This window comes from Elaeis guineensis, chromosome 8 (genome assembly GCF_000442705.2).
Source record: "Elaeis guineensis isolate ETL-2024a chromosome 8, EG11, whole genome shotgun sequence".
Taxonomy (NCBI): Eukaryota; Viridiplantae; Streptophyta; class Magnoliopsida; order Arecales; family Arecaceae; genus Elaeis; species Elaeis guineensis.
This window is the reverse complement of record NC_026000.2, coordinates 6,576,880-6,597,987: the sequence shown is the minus strand read 5'-3', so window position 1 is coordinate 6,597,987 and position 21,108 is coordinate 6,576,880. Positions and strand designations below refer to the sequence as shown.

At 47.9% G+C, this 21,108-nt stretch overlaps 1 protein-coding gene and 1 non-coding gene across 2 annotated transcripts in view; one reads left to right on the top strand and one right to left on the bottom strand.

The window, feature by feature from the left end:
* Window positions 1–21,108, top strand: part of LOC105050530 (uncharacterized) — a 54,479-nt gene that overhangs the window by 15,459 nt on the left and 17,912 nt on the right. The gene's annotated exons all lie outside the window — the stretch shown is intronic.
* Window positions 3,572–6,094, bottom strand: LOC105050529 (aspartyl protease family protein At5g10770-like). The gene is made up of 2 exons (XM_010930593.4): window positions 5,857–6,094; window positions 3,572–4,928 (listed from the first exon to the last, which is right to left on the bottom strand). Exons 1-2 carry the CDS (start codon window positions 6,005–6,007, stop codon window positions 3,691–3,693), a joined length of 1,389 nt encoding a protein of 462 aa, XP_010928895.2. The 5' UTR covers window positions 6,008–6,094; the 3' UTR covers window positions 3,572–3,690.

Here is a 21,108-nt window from a genome sequence, read left to right as displayed (position 1 = left end):
GGCCACGGGCTAGGGGCGTTGGGGCTGGGGTGGGGGCTGTGGGGCTGGGGTAGGGGCTCGGGGGCCGGCAAAGTCAGGCAACGTGTTGGGGGTGGTGGGATCAGGGCCGGGGCGAGGTTGGGGCAGGGCCGCAGGTCGTGGGGAGGGTATGCGGGGCAGGGGTGGGGCGGCGGGGCAGAGGTCGTAGGGCCGATGAGGTCGGCTCGGGGTCGGGTCGGTGTGGAGGGGTCGACGGGGTCGCAGCAATCGCGGGACACCGGAGAGGGGGGTTAGGGGGGTGAGGATGCTGAAGAGGGGGGTTGGGGTACGGGAACGGGAGAGAATGAGTGGAGAGAGAGAAATATTTTGATATTATAAAAGGTAGATTATTAGCGAGAGCAAACTTGCTGTCGCTAATACCGTCAGTGACGGTATTAGCGACGGACATTTCCGTCGCTAAAAATAAAAATCCATCGCTAATATTTTTATCAGATTTTTAAAATAATTTTTTTCAAAATTATTAACGACGGCATGACCTCTGTCGCTAATACTATCGCTAATATAGATCATTAATAATAAAAAAATATTTTTATTAGTGATGAGATCAGCAATCACTAAAAAGATTTTTTATTGCTAATAGCTTTATTAGCGATGGCAACATTGCCGACGCTAAAAATCATCGCTAATAACCTCTCTATACCTTCACAAACATTCGAACATAGTATAATTTTAGAATTTAAAGTCCATCTTCACCGTTCATTATCTATTATCGTTAGAGTATTGTCACAAAAAACTATCTCGATCTGATAGTCCTAGCTATATCGATTAATAAAATTTGATTTTGATGGTAATAAATGATCGCATGATAATCTGATAGATAAAGACCATCGATGGATTTGAAAACTTGCAATGATAATCTCAGTAATATTTATAGCATACTATAAAAATTTTTCACTTCAATCAGACATCATTATCATGGTCAATTTAATACGGAATGATTTCTACCATCAAATAAAATTTGAGTGATCAAAAGGCTAAACGACGTTCTATTAAGATAATTTTTTAGATAAATAATCTTTGCTACTACTTTAATCATTTGTACAGTGGTGATCATAAAATCTAAACCGCATGTATATGAACTATCTACGTTAAGCAGATCTTGCAAAAGCATAAGTATAATTACTTAAGAATTTTAAGAATGAGTATCAAGAGACATAATTTGAATCGTTCATATACATGTATTTTAAATTTTACGATCACTATCATACAAATGATCAAAATAATAGCAAAGATCATTTATCTAAAAAAGTGCCTAATAATCGGACGTCGTTTGACCTTTTGATCATTTTTTTTTATTTAACGGTCCAAATCATTCCGTGCTAAATTGACAATGGTAATAATATTCGATTGAAGTAAAATTTTGATAGTGTGCTATAAATATCACCGAGATCATCATTGCAAGTTTTCGGATCCATTGGTTGTCTCTATCTATCAGATCATCATGTGGATATTTGTGACCATCAAAATTAAATTTTATTGATTGATATAGCTAGAGCTACCGGATCTAGGTGATTTTTTGCGATGATACTCTAATGATAATTATTTAGATAATGAACAGTGAAGATAGGCTTTAAATTTTAAAATTATAGCATATTCAGAAAAAAAAATTTCATCATTAATACTCTTTTCACTATCGCTAATAATTTTAATAAATAAAAAAAATAAATTTTTATGACGGCGATTGTCATTGCTAATAGTTCCATCGCTAATTATTATTAGAGATGGTAATTACCATCACTAATACTCTTTTTGCCGTCTCTAATAATTTTAATAAATAATTTTTTTTTTGCGACGGCCAATGCCATCTGTAATAGTGCTGTCCCTAATACAATTTACGCCATTGATAAAATTAATATTAACGATGATGGAAATGTCGTATTTAATAGCTGTTAATAAAATAATTATTAGCGACGGAATAGTTACTGTCGGTAATATCGTCGCTAATAGATATATTAGCGACTGTAAAAATACCGTCGCTAATGGCTGTCACTAATACATTAATTTTTTGTAGTGAGGAGAACGTCAGAGGGTTCATAGATGGGGAAAGATCAATGGAAAAAAAATTTGTGCTCACCCATCAGCTAGATGAAAGTAAAAAAAGAAGAAAAAAATGGAAGAAATCAAGAAAAGGGAGAGAGTTAAAAAAGTATGTAAGAACAGATTAGATGCTCATTCTTAAGTGAATACTTCTTATTGATATTTTGTGCTAGCAATCAAAAAAAAAAGAGCAATCGACAACTAGGTTGCAATTGTGAATAAATATTTCTTTATATCGCATAATTTCACTGTTTTCCAAATTCATATTTGCATTAATAGACTGTTATAATTGATTTCATTTTCTTGGTATAGGCCGAAGGTGATGAAGATATAGCTTCAGATCTTGCTAGCTAGGGTAGTCAATAGTGAAAGAACTCTGACCGAAGAGTGCGGAAATCTCTTATCTGAAGTGCATAATTTGCAGGTGTGTGACTCCTAACTTCACCTCAAATTTGTCCTTTCCTTCATTTTTATTTCCTCTTCTACTTATTCTGAATCATTGGACGAAAAGAAATATTGATCAATATGCTATTGCTTTTTGTTCCCCACAGGTGAAGGAATGCAGCTTAAGAAGCCAATTAATGCAACTCAAGCAACGCAATGTAATGTAAATGCAGAGACATTTTTGATTTTGCTGGAGCCAGCTATTTTCCTTGAGTTTCTTCGACATGCTATGCATCCAAAATAAAGCGAGAATGATTCTTTTATTCTTTCTTCATGTCACATTCTCTTATATTAATAAGGAGAGGGAGAATGCCATGAGATCAGTTCTTTCAATTGTTGGAGATGGGACTGAGGAGTTTCTGAGCAGTTTTATTCAAATACAATTAGAAAATTTATCCCCCAACTCCTTTCACCGTATTCATATATTTTCTCATCATAATGGAAAGTCTCAAAAATCTCAGTCATCTATTGGATCTCTTTGGTCTGTTGATGACACTTTGATATTGTCTCCTGGAAAAATGTTTCATTTACTCTTTGGGTAAATTATGTGGGAGAATATCATCATTTCGTCTTCATCACTGTAATGATTCAGATGTTTGTAGGAGAGAGTGAAATTTAATGGGCAAGCAAATTGTATCCGATTTTTGAGCTTCATCAGCTGCAATTAAGCAAAATATGACCTGATAACAAACTTAACACCGATGCCTAGGGTCATCATAAAGTTGATAATTGTGATAACTGCCGGTAAGAAAATGCTTAATCCTTTCATAGAGCCTTCTCAAGAAAGTTGTGCTTAAAGTTAACCCCGTTTTGACAGAAAAGGCTTCAATAGTGAAAACGACGGTATACATTATGATTACAGGTTACTGTCTCATCTACTATCCGTGGCATGCGGTGGAATTCGCCAATTTCTCTCTCTCTCTCTCTGAGTAACAAACACTTACACTTCCAATGCATTTAGGAAGAGTGCTGAAATTGATGATTCCACCTCATTTGGTCCCTCCCTCGTTCCAACTGCATAACCATACCAGGAGGTGAAAGAAGGCCAAAATTGAAACCCACTTTTGCTTTTATTCTTTAATAAATCCTTTGTGATCCTTGCATCTTCCGGTCATTTAGTTAACCGGTTGTCTTATTACAATTTGGAACTTAATGTACCAGATTTTCAAACTAACAACCATTAGGACTAAATCCAATTGCCTTCTTTGCGACATCATAGACTACATTGAACTTCCTCTGTTGCACATTCCCTATGATGCCCACATCTTTGGCACCACTATTTCCAGCGAATGCAAGGCAAGCCTGCGACTTGCTTGCCACGTAGAGTATTCCCGAGCTATCCAAAATGGTGGTGATCCCACCGCCGAACTGCAACGCCACCGTTGGTATACTGATCTGACTGTATCCGCTGAAGTCATAGCATGTATCCAGTATCGAAAGTGCCGGCGCCGACTTGTATCTCGACATCAATTGCCGGAATGCCGATCGGAGGGCAGAGTAGGCCGCAGGCGGCAGCCTGCTGATGACCGTCCCGGAGTCTATGATCGTCCCGGCATCGGAGAACACCGTCGGCGATATCGAGAGCCGCTGCCCGCCGACATATATGGCTACAAGATCAAGGTAGTAGTGTGATGGTGTGTTTCGACCAGTCAGCATCGGTGTGAACTTCACATTCGAGAATGTGGAACCGCCGCCGAAAGTCAAGTAGCCGGTGGAACTCGAGGTGGATGGGAGGCAGTAGGCGAAAACGCCGCCAAATTTTGGAAACGCCTGCGACACTATGGACACCTTCTCGCGGCCGAGGCCAAGGAGCCCGGCGGCCTCGCCGAAGAGGCCATCGTTGTTCTCGCCGCACCCGAACCGGAAATTGGACAGCACCTGGGAGGACGTCAAAGTGAGGGTATCCTGGGCCAAGAATCCTGTGGTGTAGGAGTTATCGCCATATTGTACCCCATAGACGCAAGTTGAGGAGGTGCAACTGGAGAGATCCAGCTCGGAACAGTAGGAGGAGCTACAAGAAATGTTGGCATAGGTGGAGGAGTGGGAGGGGTCGAACACTGGCTCTCGTTGCTGGTAGCAAGAAGGACATGGCCGGCATTGGATCCATGTGACGTCGCTGCCGGTGTCAAAGATCACGGATTGGTCCCTCCTGGGGGTGCCAAAGCCGACGGTGACGACGTAATTGCCGGTGCCGAGAGAGTCGCCGGTGTGGGCTGGGATAGAATTGGCGGCGTTGGCTTGCAGATCAGCATTGGTTGTGGTTCGAGTGTGGATTGCGTTGACTCGAGATTGATCCCTGTCGAGCATTTGCTTGTGGTCGGGGTTTTGTTTGAGACGGAGAGGCGAGCATGGGCCGTGCCGGTGTACGACTTTCAAACTCGCTCGACTCGGACTCGGACTCGGCGAAGCTACATGATGAAAATAATTTAGTTTAGCTTGATTGCTAAAAGCAATCAGTTCTGTTTTCTGCTTATGATCATGCATTATAAAAATTTTCTTTATTTGAAATCTTTGTATGGATATCAAGGGCCAAGGTTACGTTTGAATGAACTAAGAAAGAGGATGGTCTTATACGTATGCGTACTAAAATAGCTTGTTAAATTCTAGAGAATCCATAATTCACCAAAATCACATGCGAAGCCACTTCATGCTTTGAGTATTGTTTTAATAAAAAACCATTCCTTCCTTCCTTCTACCATCCTTCGTCCTATGCTAAAATAGCTCTTATAAAATAAATATTCTTCTAAAGTAATTGCTCTTTTCACCATTTCTAACTTAGTCAATAGAGCACCATGAGGTGGTCAACAAACTAGTTCTTGGAATCATCAATTCCAGGTTGACCGGTTGGCTAGGGAATCCACTTTGCCAACCATCGTGGCCAAGTGGATCTATTTTATTTCCACTAAAAAAGAGTGTTGGAAGTAATTAATTTAAAAAGTGTTTTCATAAGTATTTCCTTGACAAGAACAATGTTTCCAATATTTTCAAATATTAATAATTAAAGATATTACAATTAATCTAAGAAAAATAAAGTAGAGAATGGATTATTTGTCTGCAATATTGGGACATGAGTTGGGAGTTCGTCTTTTTGTGGTTTAGGTATGATCTAAAAAATAGTATCCGATCTGCCTTGAGTACAGTCGATCTAACAAACTTACGAATTTGAGTCAAAAATAAAAAAAAACTAAATTGATAATTCTTCATTAACCCATTTCTAGTCTATCATGCATGCGTATCATTATTTTAAATTATTATGAAAACTCATTTGCATCAACTAGCATGAGTTATGGAATTATAATCAAAGAATCATCTCAACAAAAAAGTAGATAATCACACCTTCAGTTGAGGAGCAAACGTCGCGTGGCAGCAAAGTCTGAATATCGATAGTATGATAGGCTTCAAATTTTCCTCGCGAGCATTCACAAACAAGTGCGAGAAATAGGAGGAGGAAACACAAATAACATAAGGCAGAGGAAAGAGAAGCCATTACAGAAGAGTGAAGAGGTGGAGAAGGGAAGATGTTGAAGAAATAAAGGCCAGGCTAGCGGATATTTATATTCGAATTTGCTTGTCTGCACGCTTGGACGTTTGGTGCTCCAAGATTAGAAGAAATCCACTTCTCTCTCCCACTGATCACTCCACCCACTTCATGTTGCATTTGGTCGTTTCCTTCGCACCACCGGACCGCAGGGCCCACCAATTAACCCCAATAATAACTCAAACTCATGGGTCCACCAAGGGTTGGTTTTATTACACATGGGGACTCCATTTGTCTCTTGTCCTTCCAATCTTTCCATTGCAGGCCGCAAAGTAGTTAAAAGGTAGCGATGGTCATCACCTCCATGTCAAAACTAATCTCATACAGAGCTGTGTGTGAAACCAGTCTTCTTTTTTTATTTCAATCTTTGGTTTGTTTACATCAAATGGTTTTATACCTAACTAAATGAAGTGTTTTCAAGGTCATTGTACATTGTATTTCCAATGCCAAGACTTCACTAAATGGTTCCGGAGCAACCAACTATCTAGAGGATAACAAATTGAGTCATATATTGATAGCCAAGTGGAATCATCATGCCTGGAGTCCACTTGCTTCAGTTCCGACAGTCGAGGCCAAACATTATAAATAAGAAAGGCTTTCTGGCCTTATAATTGACTAAAATCATTACTATATTTATTTATCAATTCCCCATCCAACATATATGGAAGGCAAAAGCTAGAGAAATATATATATATATATATATATATATATGCACGCACGCACGCATGCAAGTGATGGGAATAAAGTAAGCTTTGCTAAAGAAATGGAGGTGACTTCGTAATGACACGGATGGGATATATATCAAAAAGAAAATATAAAAAATAGACCCAGGATGTATTTCAAACCAAAAATTTTAATTTTGTTTATAAATTCTCTCCTGCCATTCTTGATGATCATATATTAAATCCTCTAGAATCTTTCTTACCAAGAAAAAATCCTCTAGAATCTGAAAACTCCATCAAGTTTAAAAAACTAAATTATTTTGACACCCAGCCACAAATTAAATCACCACAGTCTCAAGATCATGCAGAGGTTACGTAGTTCAGACGCATTTTTTTCGTCACTTCACCCTATGCCACAATCTATCAAAATCTTTACATTAAAAAAAAAAAAAGAGAGAGAGAGAGGGAGACTTAATTTCCATCGTGCTTCCAGCGGGGGTTGCTGGGTTACGTCAAGGCTGGAGCCAAACGGAATCTTCCAGCATCATCATTGTTGGAGAATACCCACCGACCGACCGACTTACGACCAGAGGACCGACCGATCAACTTACGGCCGGAGGACCGACCGATCGACTCACGGCCGGAGGACCGACTGACTGACGCCATCACCGATCAATTATCGGCTCACGACCGACTGAGGATATGTCGGCCGCACCTTTCCCGACCGACTAAACCCGGAGGTCTGTTGGCCGACTCACGTAAGGCTCGCCGACCAACGGAAGGGCCCGACGCCACTCAGCTGGCCACCGACCTAGAGTCGGTCGGCTCCTCTGATCGCCGTACAGCCGCCAGATCTTGCCAGTTCTGACAGCAGCATGCGGCACGGCAATCTAGGGGCATTGTCCCGCTGAGGGCATTATCAACCCTGGTGATTTGACAGCCCCACGGCGACATGACACTTTCACGGCGACTCTGACGGTCTACAGTGAGTTGACAGTTCCTCACTTGTCTGCGCCATTAATGACGGCGCCATACCGTGCTCCACTATATAAATCGGGGAAGGCAACAGTGCAAGGGACCTCCATTCTCGCCTTCGAAACCACAGGCTCGCTCCTCCCTCTCCCTCTCTCTAGCTCGATCGAGCTCTCTGTCTTCATTTCACTGTTGTCCAGTCACCTCTCTGACTTGACCGTCGGAGGGTCCCCGCCGGAGCCGCCTCCGGTCAGTGTGGACTTCTCATTTTTGCAGGTGCACGTCTCCCGGCGATCGGACGACGAGGCGATTGGCCACAACAGATTGGCGCGCCAGGTAGGGGACAGAATGATAAAGACAAGAGCCCAACGATCGAGGATCACCGGATCGGCAAGGCGCTCTTCCAGTCGGGAAGAGGCCTCTCCGCCACCGCCGGCGGCGGAGCCCAGCTCTCCACACCCCGCGGTGACCACAGAGGCGCAAATCGCGGCCATCGTACGGCAGATGACCGTACTGACGGATGTAGTCAAAAGCCTCCAGCAACAACCGACGGCCCGCCCGATGCCTTCCAGGAGCAGCCGCCGACGACCGCGCCGATCCCCATCGCCTCCGTGCGAGCGCCCCCAATAGCGCTCCCATGGAGAAGAGGAAGGACGGCCATGGCGCGACGACCGACGGTCCCGACGGCCCTCTCCTTCCCTGCTGGAACGAGCAAGGAAGGAGAAACGACCGCGCACGCCGTCGGCCTCCCTCTCGGAATCTTCCGGAGACTCCACTCCTGGGGTCTCCCAGCATCGACGAGCGGACGACTACGAGCGCCGGTTCGAGGAAATCAACCGCCGACTCGCCCAGTTGCAGATGGACGGCCAGAAGTCTTCGAACGACGTCGACTTCCAGACTGCCCAACCTCTCTCCCGACTGGTCCTCGACGAACCGATCCCCAGCCGGTTCAAGATGCCGCATGTGGAGCCATACGACGGCTCCACCGACCCAGTCGACCACCTTGAGAGCTATAAAGCTCTCATGACGATCCAAGGGGCAACCGACGCTCTTTTTTGCATCGGCTTCCCCGCTACGCTCCGCAAGGCTGCCAGGGCCTGGTATTCCGGTCTCCGATCGGGAAGTATCCACTCCTTCGGGCAGCTCGAGCACTCATTCGTGGCCCATTTCAGCACCAGTCGAAAGCCGCCGCGAACGTCGGACAGCCTTTTCTCCCTCAAACAGGGGGAAAATGAGACGCTCCGACACTTCGTGGCGCGATTCAACACGGCCACGCTTGAGGTCCGGGACCTCAACGAAGACATGGCTGTCTCAGCCATGAAGCGGGGTCTGAGGGCGTCCCGATTCACCTACTCTATGGACAAGACCCTCCCCCGGACATACGCCGAGCTACTGGAGCGCGCATACAAGTATATGCGCGCGGACGAAGGAGCGTCCGACCGACGTTTGGCCGAACCCAGAGGCCCGAAGGAAAAGCGGAGAAAAGGTCGGGAACACGCCGAACCAAGCAGGCTCCCGACCGATAGTCGGGTCTCGCCACCCCGACGAATCCAAAAATCACCCCGGCAACAGACTCCAAGGCCGGCACGCCCCAGGTATGACTCCTACACTCCTCTCTCCGCTCCTCGTGCGCAGATTTTAATGGAGATCAAGGGGGAAGAATACCTGCGACGGCCTCCGCCTCTGAAGGCAAAAGGCCTCGACCGTCGGAAGTACTGCCGATTTCATCGAGGCCACGGCCACAACACCGAGCAGTGCATCCAGCTGAAGGATGAGATCGAAGCCCTCATCTGCCGGGGGTATCTCAGCAAATTTCGGAAGGGTCCGCCGACCCAACCAGTTGCCGATCGACGACCCCAGCCGACTGAAGAAGCGGCGACCAATCAGCCGACGGTCGGGGTCATCAACATGATCTCCAAGCGGCTGGGCCCGGGGACGTCCGCGGGAGACGAACCGACAAAAAAGCCACGCCCGGACGACGCAATCACCTTCACGGAGGACGACGTTCGGGGCATCCAAACTCCCCACGACGATGCCGTTGTTGTGTCGGCAACAATAGCAAATTATGATGTAAAACGGATTTTTGTTGATAATGGAAGTTCAACGAATGTTTTGTTTTACTCGACCTTCTCCCGGATGCAACTGTCAATCGACCGACTTAAGAGGGTCTCCATGCCCCTGATCGGTTTTGCCGGAGATGCCGTCACGACAGAGGGAGAAATCACCCTGCCTGTGACGGCCGGCACCGAACCACGGCAAAGCACGGTCCACTTGGCTTTCGCGGTCGTCCAAGTTCCTTCGGCCTACAACGCCATACTTGGACGACCCGGACTGAACGCCCTCAAAGCGATCGTCTCGATGTACCATCTCCTCGTTCGGTTTCTGACCAAAAATGGGGTCGGGGAGATGCGCGGGGATCAACAGCTCGCCCGACGATGCTTCCAGATCTCCGCTCAAAGCGACGAGTCGAGGGGTTCCCTGACAATCGACAAGCTGGACCAACGGGAGGAGGAAGAACGAGGTTTGCCGGCCGAGCAGCTCGAGGCGATCCCGATAGGAGAAAATCCTGACAGGAAAGTTTGGGTCGGGTCTCAACTGCCCGACCCAGAACGACGTCGACTGACGGAGCTGCTGATGGTTAATACCGACATATTTGCTTGGTCGGCAGCAGATATGTCGGGCATCCCCCGGAAACCATAACCCACCGACTCAACATCGACCCAACGATGAGGCCGGTGAGGCAGAAGAAAAGGTCCTTCGCTCCAGAGAGGCAGAGGGCCATCGACGAAGAAGTGGACAAGCTACTCGAAGCGAGCTTCATCCGAGAATCCACCTATCCCGATTGGCTCGCCAATGTTGTCATGGTTAAAAAAGCCAACGGGAAGTGGAGGATCTACATCGACTACACTGACCTCAACTGAGCCTGCCCAAAGGATAGCTTCCCACTTCCCAAGATCGACCAGCTGGTCGACGCGACGTCCGGATTCCGACTGCTCAGCTTCATGGACGCCTTCGCCGGATACAACCAGATCCGGATGGCGCCTGAAGACGAGGAGCAACCCGTTCGTGACTCCCAAAGGCCTCTACTGTTATCGGGTGATGCCCTTCGGACTGAAGAACGCCGGCGTCACCTACCAGCGACTTGTCAATAAGGTCTTCAAAGACCAGATCGGGCGCAACATGGAGGTATACGTGGACGACATGCTGGTGAAGAGCGCGCAGATCCCGACCATGTTCAGGATCTCGAGGAGACCTTCCGCACCCTTCGACGACACCGAATGAAGCTCAACCCGACCAAGTGCGCTTTTGGGGTGACCTCAGGGAAGTTCCTCGGATTCCTCGTTTCTCAGAGGGGATTGAGGCCAACCCTGAGAAATAAAGGCAATCCTCGACATGCGTCATCCGAACACCAAAAGGAGGTCCAACAGCTGAACGGAAAAATCGTCGCTCTCAGCCGATTCATTTCTCGATCAGCTGAAAGGTGCCTCCCATTTTTCAAGACTTTGCGCCACGCAAATGATTTTCTTGGTCGGATGAGTGCCAACAGGCCTTCGAAGACCTGAAAAAGTACTTGGCTTCCCCACCGCTGCTCGTAAAGCCGCAGGTCGGGGAAACCTTGTATCTCTACTTGGCCACATCTTCTGAGGTGATCAGTTCGGTGCTCGTCCGAGAAAATGAGTGCCGAACCCATCAGCCTATCTACTACACCGCAAGGTGCTCCACGACGCTGAGCAAGGTATCGGAGACGAAAAAGATGATTTTGCCCTGACCGTCTCCGCACAACGACTCGTCCATACTTCCAGGCCCACGCCATAGTGGTGCTCACCAACAGCCCCTGAGGGCAATATTGCACCGACCCGACACATCTGGATGACTCGCGAAGTGGGCGTAAAGCTCAGCGAGTTCGACATTCAGTACCGACCAAGGCCTGCCCTGAAAGCTCAGGTCTTGGCCGACTTCATCGCTGAATGCCCGACAACCGACCAAGGGTCGGGAGCTGAAGACCCAGGACTAGATGCGGTCTCCGAGCCAGACCCGATCTCCACCTGGGTACTCCACATCGACGGAGCCTCAAACGCTCAGGGAAGCGGGGCGGGCTCCTGCTCACGAATTCGGATGGGGTGGTCACCGAGTAGCCCTCCGGTTCGACTTCAAGGCCTCCAACAACCAAGCCGAATACGAGGCACTCCTCGCGGCTTGAGGATGGCAAGGAAGCTGGGCGTCGTCAGCCTCCGGGCTTTCCCGACTCTCAGCTGATCGTGGGGCAGGTCAAGGGCGAATTCGAGGCGCGATCCGACCATGGTCAAATACCTTCAGAAAGTGAAGGACCTCGTGGCACGCCTCAAGTATTTCAAATTTCCACATCCCAAGTCAGAGAACGCCCGTGCCGACGCGCTCTCCAGACTGGCGACGTCAGCCTACGACTCTTTGGGTCGGACGTTCGTGGAAACCTCGAGCAGCCGAGCATCGATCGGGTCGAAGAAGTACACAGCTAACGTCCGAACCAAGTTGGATGGACCCGATCGTTCGGTACCTGACCGACGGGATCAGCCCCGAAGATCCACGGAGGCCAAGCGACTCCGATGGTCGGCCTCACAATATGTCATCATGGACGGCCGACTCTACAAGAGGTCGTTCTCCCTTCCCTGCTTAGGTGTTGGGACCGACCGATGCCGACTACGCTCTCCGAGAGGTCACGAAGAATTTGCGGGAACCACTTGGGGGGCAAGTCCCTGGCCTACAAAGTCTTGCGACAGGGTTATTACTGCCTACCATGAAGAAGGATGCGCCGAGTTGGTCCGGAGGTGCGACCATGTCAAAAGTACGCAACATCCAACACCTACCGGCCAGCCAAATTGCTCCTATTGTCGCTCCATGGCCCTTCGCCCAGTGGGGGTCGACATTCTCGTCCATTCCCACCAACGTCGGGCCAGAGGAAGTTCATCGTTGTCGCCATCGACTACTTCACCAAATGGATGGAGGCTGAGCCCCTGGCGCAGATCACCGAGCGGAAGATGGAGGACTTCATCCAAAATCCATCATTTTCAGGTTCGGGTTGCCGCATACGATCATCACCGACAACGGACGGCAATTCGACAACCAGGACTTCAGAGACTTCTGCACCAAGTTCCACATCAAGCACCGACTGACTTCGGTCGGGCACCCCCAGTCCAACGGCGAGGTCGAGGTGACCAACCGAACCTTGCTCCACGGACTCAAGACCCGACTAAACGAAGCCAAAGGTCTCTGGGTCGACGAGCTGGGCTCCGTTCTGTGGGCTTACCGAACGACCCCCCACGTTCCGACCGGGGAGTCGCCTTTCAGTTTGGCCTATGGGACGGAGGCCATGATCCCGCTCGAGATTGGCCTGCCATCTTCAAGGGTCGAGCGGTACCAAGAGCCGGACAACTCCGAGAGTCGGAGGGCCGACCTAGACCTCCTTCCCGAACTGCGGGACGAGGCCCAAATTCGCATGGCTTCGTACCGACATAGGGTCGCTCGGTATTACAACGTCAAGATCAGACCGAAGCTTTTCAGGCCTGGCGACCTGGTCTTGAGGAAGGCAGAAGTGTCGAAGCCCTTGGCCAAGGGAAGCTGACCCCCAATTGGGAAGGACCCTACAAGGTAGCAGATACCTACGGTCCGAGAGCCTACTGACTGGAGACCCTTGAGGGAAAGTCCATTCCCCGAACTTGGAACGCCGACAACTTGAAGCTGTATTACCAGTGAATTTGTAATTCAATAGTCGGAATACAAACACAGTTCGGAGTTTTAACTCTTCGACTAATGATCGGTGCTCATCAAGGTCAAGCCCCGACATGACGATATGGACTTAGTGTCCTTCGAGAACCGACGGCCTTATCATCGGTGATCCATCGGCCCTTACAAGGACCGATGAACTCTTATGGACGGGAGTTGACACTCCTTCGACGATGCGTCGGACCCTTACAAGGACCGATGAACTTTTATGGACGGGAGTTGACACTCCTTCGACGATGCGTCGGACCCTTACAAGGACCGATGCACCCTCATGGACGGGAATTGGCATTCCTCCTACGGTCGAACTTTTGGGCCAAACCATCGGCTGACAAACCGATCGGGCCCCGATCGAAGATAGGCGAAGAGCCTATGCGACTGACGTCGCGACTTCCGACCTGGCTACGGTCGGTCGAGGGATATTCGGCTTACCACCGTCTATCGCACAACGCGACCTTAGTCGCATCCACGACTTGCCGACCGACATACGGCCGGCTGGACGACACCCGGCTTGCTACCGTGTGTCGAAAGATACAGAACGAATACCCGACGCAAGAGCATGGGGATCCGACTTATTATCGTCCCCCGACACTGCGCCGGACAACATTCGACTGAACGCGTCTATGGAAGCCCGACTACCGAACCTTTACCAGGTTCGGTCGGCTCCCGACTCAACAAGACGCGCCCGACTGATGAGTTCGACTATCAGAAGCCGACCCAAAGTCGGGACTTACCCTTCCTTCGTAGCGGCACGAGTTGCCGAACGTCCTGCTGACTTATGTGAGTTAGCGACTTACACAAGTTAATGACTCACTAAGGCATTCAACTGGAAGAAGGAGACAAAGGGAAAACAGAAGAAATTTTCATTCAAAATTTTCATTCACAAAGTACAAAGTCGGGCCGAAGCCCGATTACATGTATTTCAAAAAACAGAAAAGCAAAGGAAAGTCGGTACGACCCGATCACCCATCTGAGTCGATCTCCTCGACCGACGGGAGATCGGGGATGACAGGTGTGTCGGCCACAAGCGGGGTCGGCCCGACGGCTGCAGCCGATCCTTCGGTCGGCGGGGACTGGCAGCCGATGCCGCTTCCTCCGGGACGACTTCCTCCGCAGCAGCTACGCCTCCCGACGGCTGGTCGGCCATCTCCTCGGTGGCTTCCTCCTCGGCCCCCGGTGGGACGATGCTGCTAAGGTCGAGCTCCGGATACAAGGCCCGGACTGCCTCCCGACCGTCCTCATACCCCACCCAGTACGAGGCGAAACCCGACTCGAGCATCTCCTCCCGATATTGGTCGGAGACCCTGAAGTCTTCAACCGCCCGGTCGGCCGACTCCCGCGCCGACCTTGCCTCTTCCTCCGCCCGGCCGAGCACTTCTTTCGCCGACTCCGCCTCCGCCTTTGCTATGTCGGCGTCGGCTTGGGTGATCGAAAGTTCCTCCTCGGCCTTGGCGAGATTCTCCAGGCTCACCCGAAGTTGCTCCCGCTCGCCTTGGAGTTCGGCGGTGGCGCCATCCCGTTCGTGCCGAAGACGACGCACGGCCCGACCCTTATGTCTGGCCTCCTTCTTGGCCGACCTAAGTTCGGACCCCAGTCGGGAGACCTCGTCTACTAACTTGGCCTCCCGGTCGGTCGATTGCTGAAGGTGGTCGGCCAACATCGTCCTCTCGACTTCAGCCGCCGCCGACCTCTCCTTATAAGCGGCCCGGACATTGCCGAACCTTCGGTACCCGGCCTCCAGTTCCGACATTGTATAGATCAGCTGCCGATTGAAAAGGCTTCGTCAGGATCACATAACAAGAAAAATTTCTAAGGGAAAGAGAAGATGATGCGAAGCTTACCTCGACCATAGTCGGATAGAACCTGGACAGCATCTCGGTTACCTGCCGAGATCTCAGCGACTCAACGTCGGCCGGAAGAAGAATCCCCTGGCACAACCTCCTCGCCAGGTTGTGGTCGGCCAACGCCGACGCGCCTTCGGGGTACTGTGTGCTGGGCGGCACAGATCGGCTCCCCGACCTTGTCTCGTCCGCAGGCTCCATCGAGGCTTTCCCTCGATCAGCTGCCCCGACCGACGGGACCGGCAGCGAGGGGATGCTCGAAGTAGAGCCAGCGCCCCCCGCTGCGGCCACCGACGCCGCCGGATGATGTTCGGTTTCCCGAACTACATCCGGCTCCACCACGCCCGGTGATGCCGCCGATGTTCTTTCGACCGCCTCTTCCACCGGCCTCTCCTCCGCGCGAGCCGCCGGAGCCGCGAGCGCGATGACGGGCTCGGATTGATCGGTCACCGATGCTTCGATGACCGGTGCCGCTGGAGCAGGCTTCTTCGGGGGGCGCGAAGGTCCGGCCCCCGACGCTGGCCTCTTCCTCGTCACGAACTGTCGAATCTCCGCGTCTGTCGGCCGCATTCTTGGGGGTGTCCCTGCAATACCGATAAAGGTGTTAGCTAAAGGACCGGACTAAGGGTCGGATGAAAAGGGGACCGGGAAATCGGACGATACCTAGTCGGGGGACCAAGCTTAGGTCGGCGTCATAGAGAGCTTGTTCGGTAACAAGCTCCCTCTGCTTCGGGACCGACATATCTTTCAGTCGGTGGAAGTCCTCCCGGTCGTCCGCTTCCACCCGACTGTTGTCATTGGCTTCGGTTCGGGGCACGCCCTAGTGAGAAGGAAAGCCCCAAGAAGATGGAGAAGAAACAAAGAAGAATTGATTCTTCCACCCATGAATAGACGATGGAAGACCGGTGATGAAGGAAAGACCCTTCCGGGGGTTGAAGAGCCACCACCCTCGGGCTTTAGGGTGGGGTCGGAGCACAAAGAAGGCCCGGAAGAGAGAAATACGAGGGTTGGTCGGCAAGAGCCGACACAACAAAGCAAAACTGATGATGAGACGGACTGAGTTCGGCGCTAGCTGTGCCGGACAGAGTCCGTAATAGTTCAGAAGATTCCGGACGAACTCCGGAATCGGGAGCCGAAGACCTGCGCGGAGGTCCTCGACATACAGCGCCAGCTGACCAGGCGGCGGGCTGTTAACCCGACCGCTGGCCCCTGGGGCGGACAGTTGAAACTGCTCCGGGATGCAATATTGCTCCCGAAGCCGATCAACATTCGGCCCCAAAAGCGAGGAAACCTCATCTTCCGGAGTCGAGCGGGAGTTGTCAGTCGGGTTCCCCGACCGAGCTCCCTGAGTCGGATTCCTGGCCATTGCACCGGAACCGAAGGAGGAAGAAACAGAGAAGAAGATGAAACGGAGGAAAAGAAGAAGGTGAGGAGGGCGAAGACGGACCACGAACCGGAGGAGCTCTTCTGGAAGCAAGAAAGCTCTGCCCGCAACGATTGAGAAATCGTCCGGACAGAGTTTCGGCAACAAAATGGCAGTGGTGGGGTCTTGGGTCCGAGGGGTCCTATATATATAGGCCCGACCGACGGCCAAGATGACTCTGCGCCGACCGAAGCTCCATGGATGCGCGACGCGTGGCGGCCTCCGGGTGGCTGAGGATTCGGCGCGCCCCGTCCAGGACGGCCGCACCGCCCATATTAAATGCGGGGGGCGCCGGCCAACCACCTTCGACATGCGGCACGCACGGGCGCGGTTCCGCATTTATGCGCTCGTGCCGATTCGCGTTCCCGATGGGATGCCTGACAGCGCCCCACACTCCCGCGATCGGCGCCGAATATTCGGTCGTCTGACACCGTATCGTCCGGTGCCCGATCTTCTGACACCGACGTAACGTCTGACGACGACAAAACACGATGTCTGACACCTGACGCTGATGTGACTTCTGACACCGACTAGACGTCCAGATCGCTTGCCATTTATGAGCCGTCTGACATCGGATCGGCCGGCGGTACGGTCGGATCTGTGCATACGACAAATCCACTCCCAGTCGCCCAGGATTGCTGTCCGAATGAAAGCATCGGCCAGCTCACCATCCGACTTAGGAGTGGAGGGGGGCAACTGTTGGGGGATACCCACCGACCGACCGGCCGACGGCCTGACGGCCCGACTGACTGACGCCCGACCGACTGACGGCCCGACCGACCGACTGACGGTCGGACCGACCGACCGACGGCTGGACCGACCGATTGGCGGTCGGAGCGACCGACTGACGGATGCCATCACCGGCTAGTTATCGGCTCACGACCAACTGAGGATATGTCGGGCGCACTTTTTCCGACCGACTGAACCCAGAGGTCCGACGGCCGACTCACGAAAGACTCGCCGACCGACGGAGGGGCCCGACGCCATTCAGCTGGCCACCGACTTAGGGTCGGTCGGCTCCTCCAATCGCCGTACAGCCGCCAGACCTTGTCAGCTCTGACAGCGACATGCGGCACGACTATCTAGGGGCATTGTCCCGCCTAGGGCATTGTCAACCCTGGAGATTTGACGGCCACACGGCGACGTGACACTTTCACGGCGACTCTGACAGTCTACAGTGAGTTGACAGTTCCTCACTTGTCTGCGCCATTAATGACGGTGCCATACCGTGCTCCACTATATAAATCGGAGAAGGCAACAGTGCAAGGGATCCGCTCAATCGCTCCCACTTCTCGACTTCGAAACCACCAGGCTCGCCCCTCTCTCCCTCTCTCTCTCTCTCGATCGAGCTCTCTGTCTACATTTCACTGTTGCCCAGTCACCTCTCTGACTTGACCGTCGGAGGGTTCCCGCCGGAGCCGCCTCCGGTCAGTATGGACTTTCCATTTTTGCAGGTGCACGTTCCCCGACGATTGGACGATGAGGTGATTGGCCGCAACACCTACCATCAGTGCTTGCAACGTATTGTTTATTAGTTGAACTGGTCCAAAATGATGTGGCCGATTTGATTCAACCAATTATAATTTTTCAAAGCAAAAAATCATTAGTGATTGACCCTGCAGAGGCTTTTAGGCTCAGTGCCCCTTTTTTTGTTAATAAATAATCAGATGCTAACAATCCTCACAGATCACCCATTTAAAAAGTTGATAAAAAGAAGGCACTCGGAAAGGGTGGTCGAATGATTTTCATAATGGAGCATATGTTGGTGCTTGTTAATGAAAATTGCCTTTCAGGCGTTGGGGGTCAAACCTAGTTTTCCAAAAGGGAAGTCTTGATCACACCATCAAGAATACATTGCTAGATAATTTTAATTTTTTATTTCTAGATCAAACTCTTATGTTCATTGAAAAATTAAATTATAAATAAATCATACTTGCATCATCATGTATCCAATATGATGATCCCGTAGTGCGCAAGATGTCTGCTCTTCTTCCGTGGGGTACTTGGTCTTCTTTCTCCTCTCCCTCCTCCTTAACGTGGATAATTGATGGGAATCATTTACATCCTTCTAAAAGTTGAAAAAAGGAACCGAACCACCTCTATTTATATCTATACTTATCTTGTCCCATCAAAAAACTAACTCTTAATTAGACTTAAGCTTCCAGTCTATATCTGATTAGGAATAGATCTTTTAATAAATTGGCTCATTATAATTGATTCAATATATGTGATTGATCCAAAGAGTTATATTTGATTAAGAAATAATTAGGCCACATATTAGGAGTCATATCCAACATTTTCCCATTTGGCCTATATTATCACTTAAAATAACTCTTTAGTTTTTCAAAAATATGTGACTTTAAAAAATAAAATATTTTGATCTTCAAAATAACAATTTTGAAATAAAATTTTGAAATTAACCCAATGAGTGCGCACTCATTTTTAAAAATTTTTGTCTAATTATTTATTCCTTGAAAGATCCTTGATACTTTGATTAAGCAAAAATCATTAATGTAGATCATGGCAGTTATATATCTCAATTGACATACTTCCTTCCATGCATTATGACAACAGTCTTATATATTGGAGTACATAGGCTATTAAAATCATAATGCCTATGATAATGGTCCCTCTTTTATGTCATATGAATGACATTTCTGTTTACTTTAATTTTGATAAAAACCAACAATCATATATACAAACAATAATTAAACAAAAGTAATGACAGTCATTAAACTATTAAGAGATCTCAAAATAAGTATCTATAACAAATTAAATATTTCAATAACAAATGTCCATAACTTTTACACACTTTTTAAAAATTTTGGGTACTAAACCTTTAGTCAAAAGATCAACTATCATACAAACAGTATCAATAAAATCAGTAGACACTTGATGACCAATAATTTTCTTATTCATAGTAAGATACTTTACATCAATGTGCTTGTTCGTATGGGTCATCTTGCTACCATTAGAGAAAGAGGCAACAGTAAAATTATCGCAATAAATTCTCACTAGCTTAAAAATAGAATCCATAATTTCAAATCTTGAGATAAATTTTCTTAACGATAGAGCATATGAGGAAGCCTCGTAACAGCTTATATATTCAGCTTCCATAGTAGAGCAGGCAATAATGCGCTTTTTATGCTCTTCCATAAAATTACTCCACCAGCCAATAAAAAAATATAATCTATTGTGGATTTTCTACTTTCGAGGCAATCAGCATAATCTGCATCTGAATTATCGATTATTTCTAATTGATCAGTCATCCTATAAGTGAGCATATAGTCTTTAGTCCCCTGAAGATAATGTATCATCTTCTTGACAGCTTTCCAGTGATCGATATATAGATCACTCTAATATCTACCAAATATTCTCAAAATAAAATTAATATCAAAACAAATACATCTTGAGCATACATCAGACTATCCACTACAGATATACAGTGTATATCTTTTATCTAATTTCTCTCACTCTCGTTCTTGGGATATTAAAATTTACTGAATTTATCATCTTTAACAATTGACACTTCACGTGATGAGCAACTTGATATTTCAAACCTTTCTAGGATCATAGTACTATAAGTCCTTTGAGATAAACTAAGCAACTTTTTATTCCTATCACAATGGATTTATATACCAAGAACATAAGAAGCATCTTTCATATCTTTTATGTTAAAATATTTGAAAAAAAAAAATTTATTTTCATGCAAGAGATCCAAATCACTGCTGGCTAGTAAGAAATCATCTATATATAGAACCAAAAATATAAATTTACTTTCACTCACCTTCAGATATATATATTGATCAACAATATTTTTTTTTAAATCTGAAAAAAGCAATCATATAATTAAATTCTAAATATCATTGCCTAAAAGCTTGTTTAAGATGATATATGAATTTTTTAATTTACATACTAGCCTTTTATTTTTTTGCACTAAAAATCTTTTAGGTTGTTCCATATACATCTCTTCATTTAAATCCTCATTCAAGAATGCAGTCTTGACATCCATTCGGTGTAGTTCTAAATCAAAATAAACTACTAATGACATAATGATTCTAAATGAATCTTTTTCAAAAATAAGAAAAAAATATTTCATGATAATCAATGTCCTCTTTTTGAGTGAATCCCTTTGCTATAAGTTTAGTCTTATATCTCTCGATATTAACTTTGGAGTCCCGTTTGGTTTTAAATATTCATTTATAACCTACAGGCTTAAATCCTTCAGATAATTCGATAAGTTTTCAGACTTGATTTTTAATTATGGATTCCATCTCATCTCTCATGGCATCTAATCATAGTTCAGAATCATCACTATTCATGACATTCTTAAATGAGACTGGATCATCTTTCATCCCAATATTACAATCATATTTTTATAAGAAAATAATATAA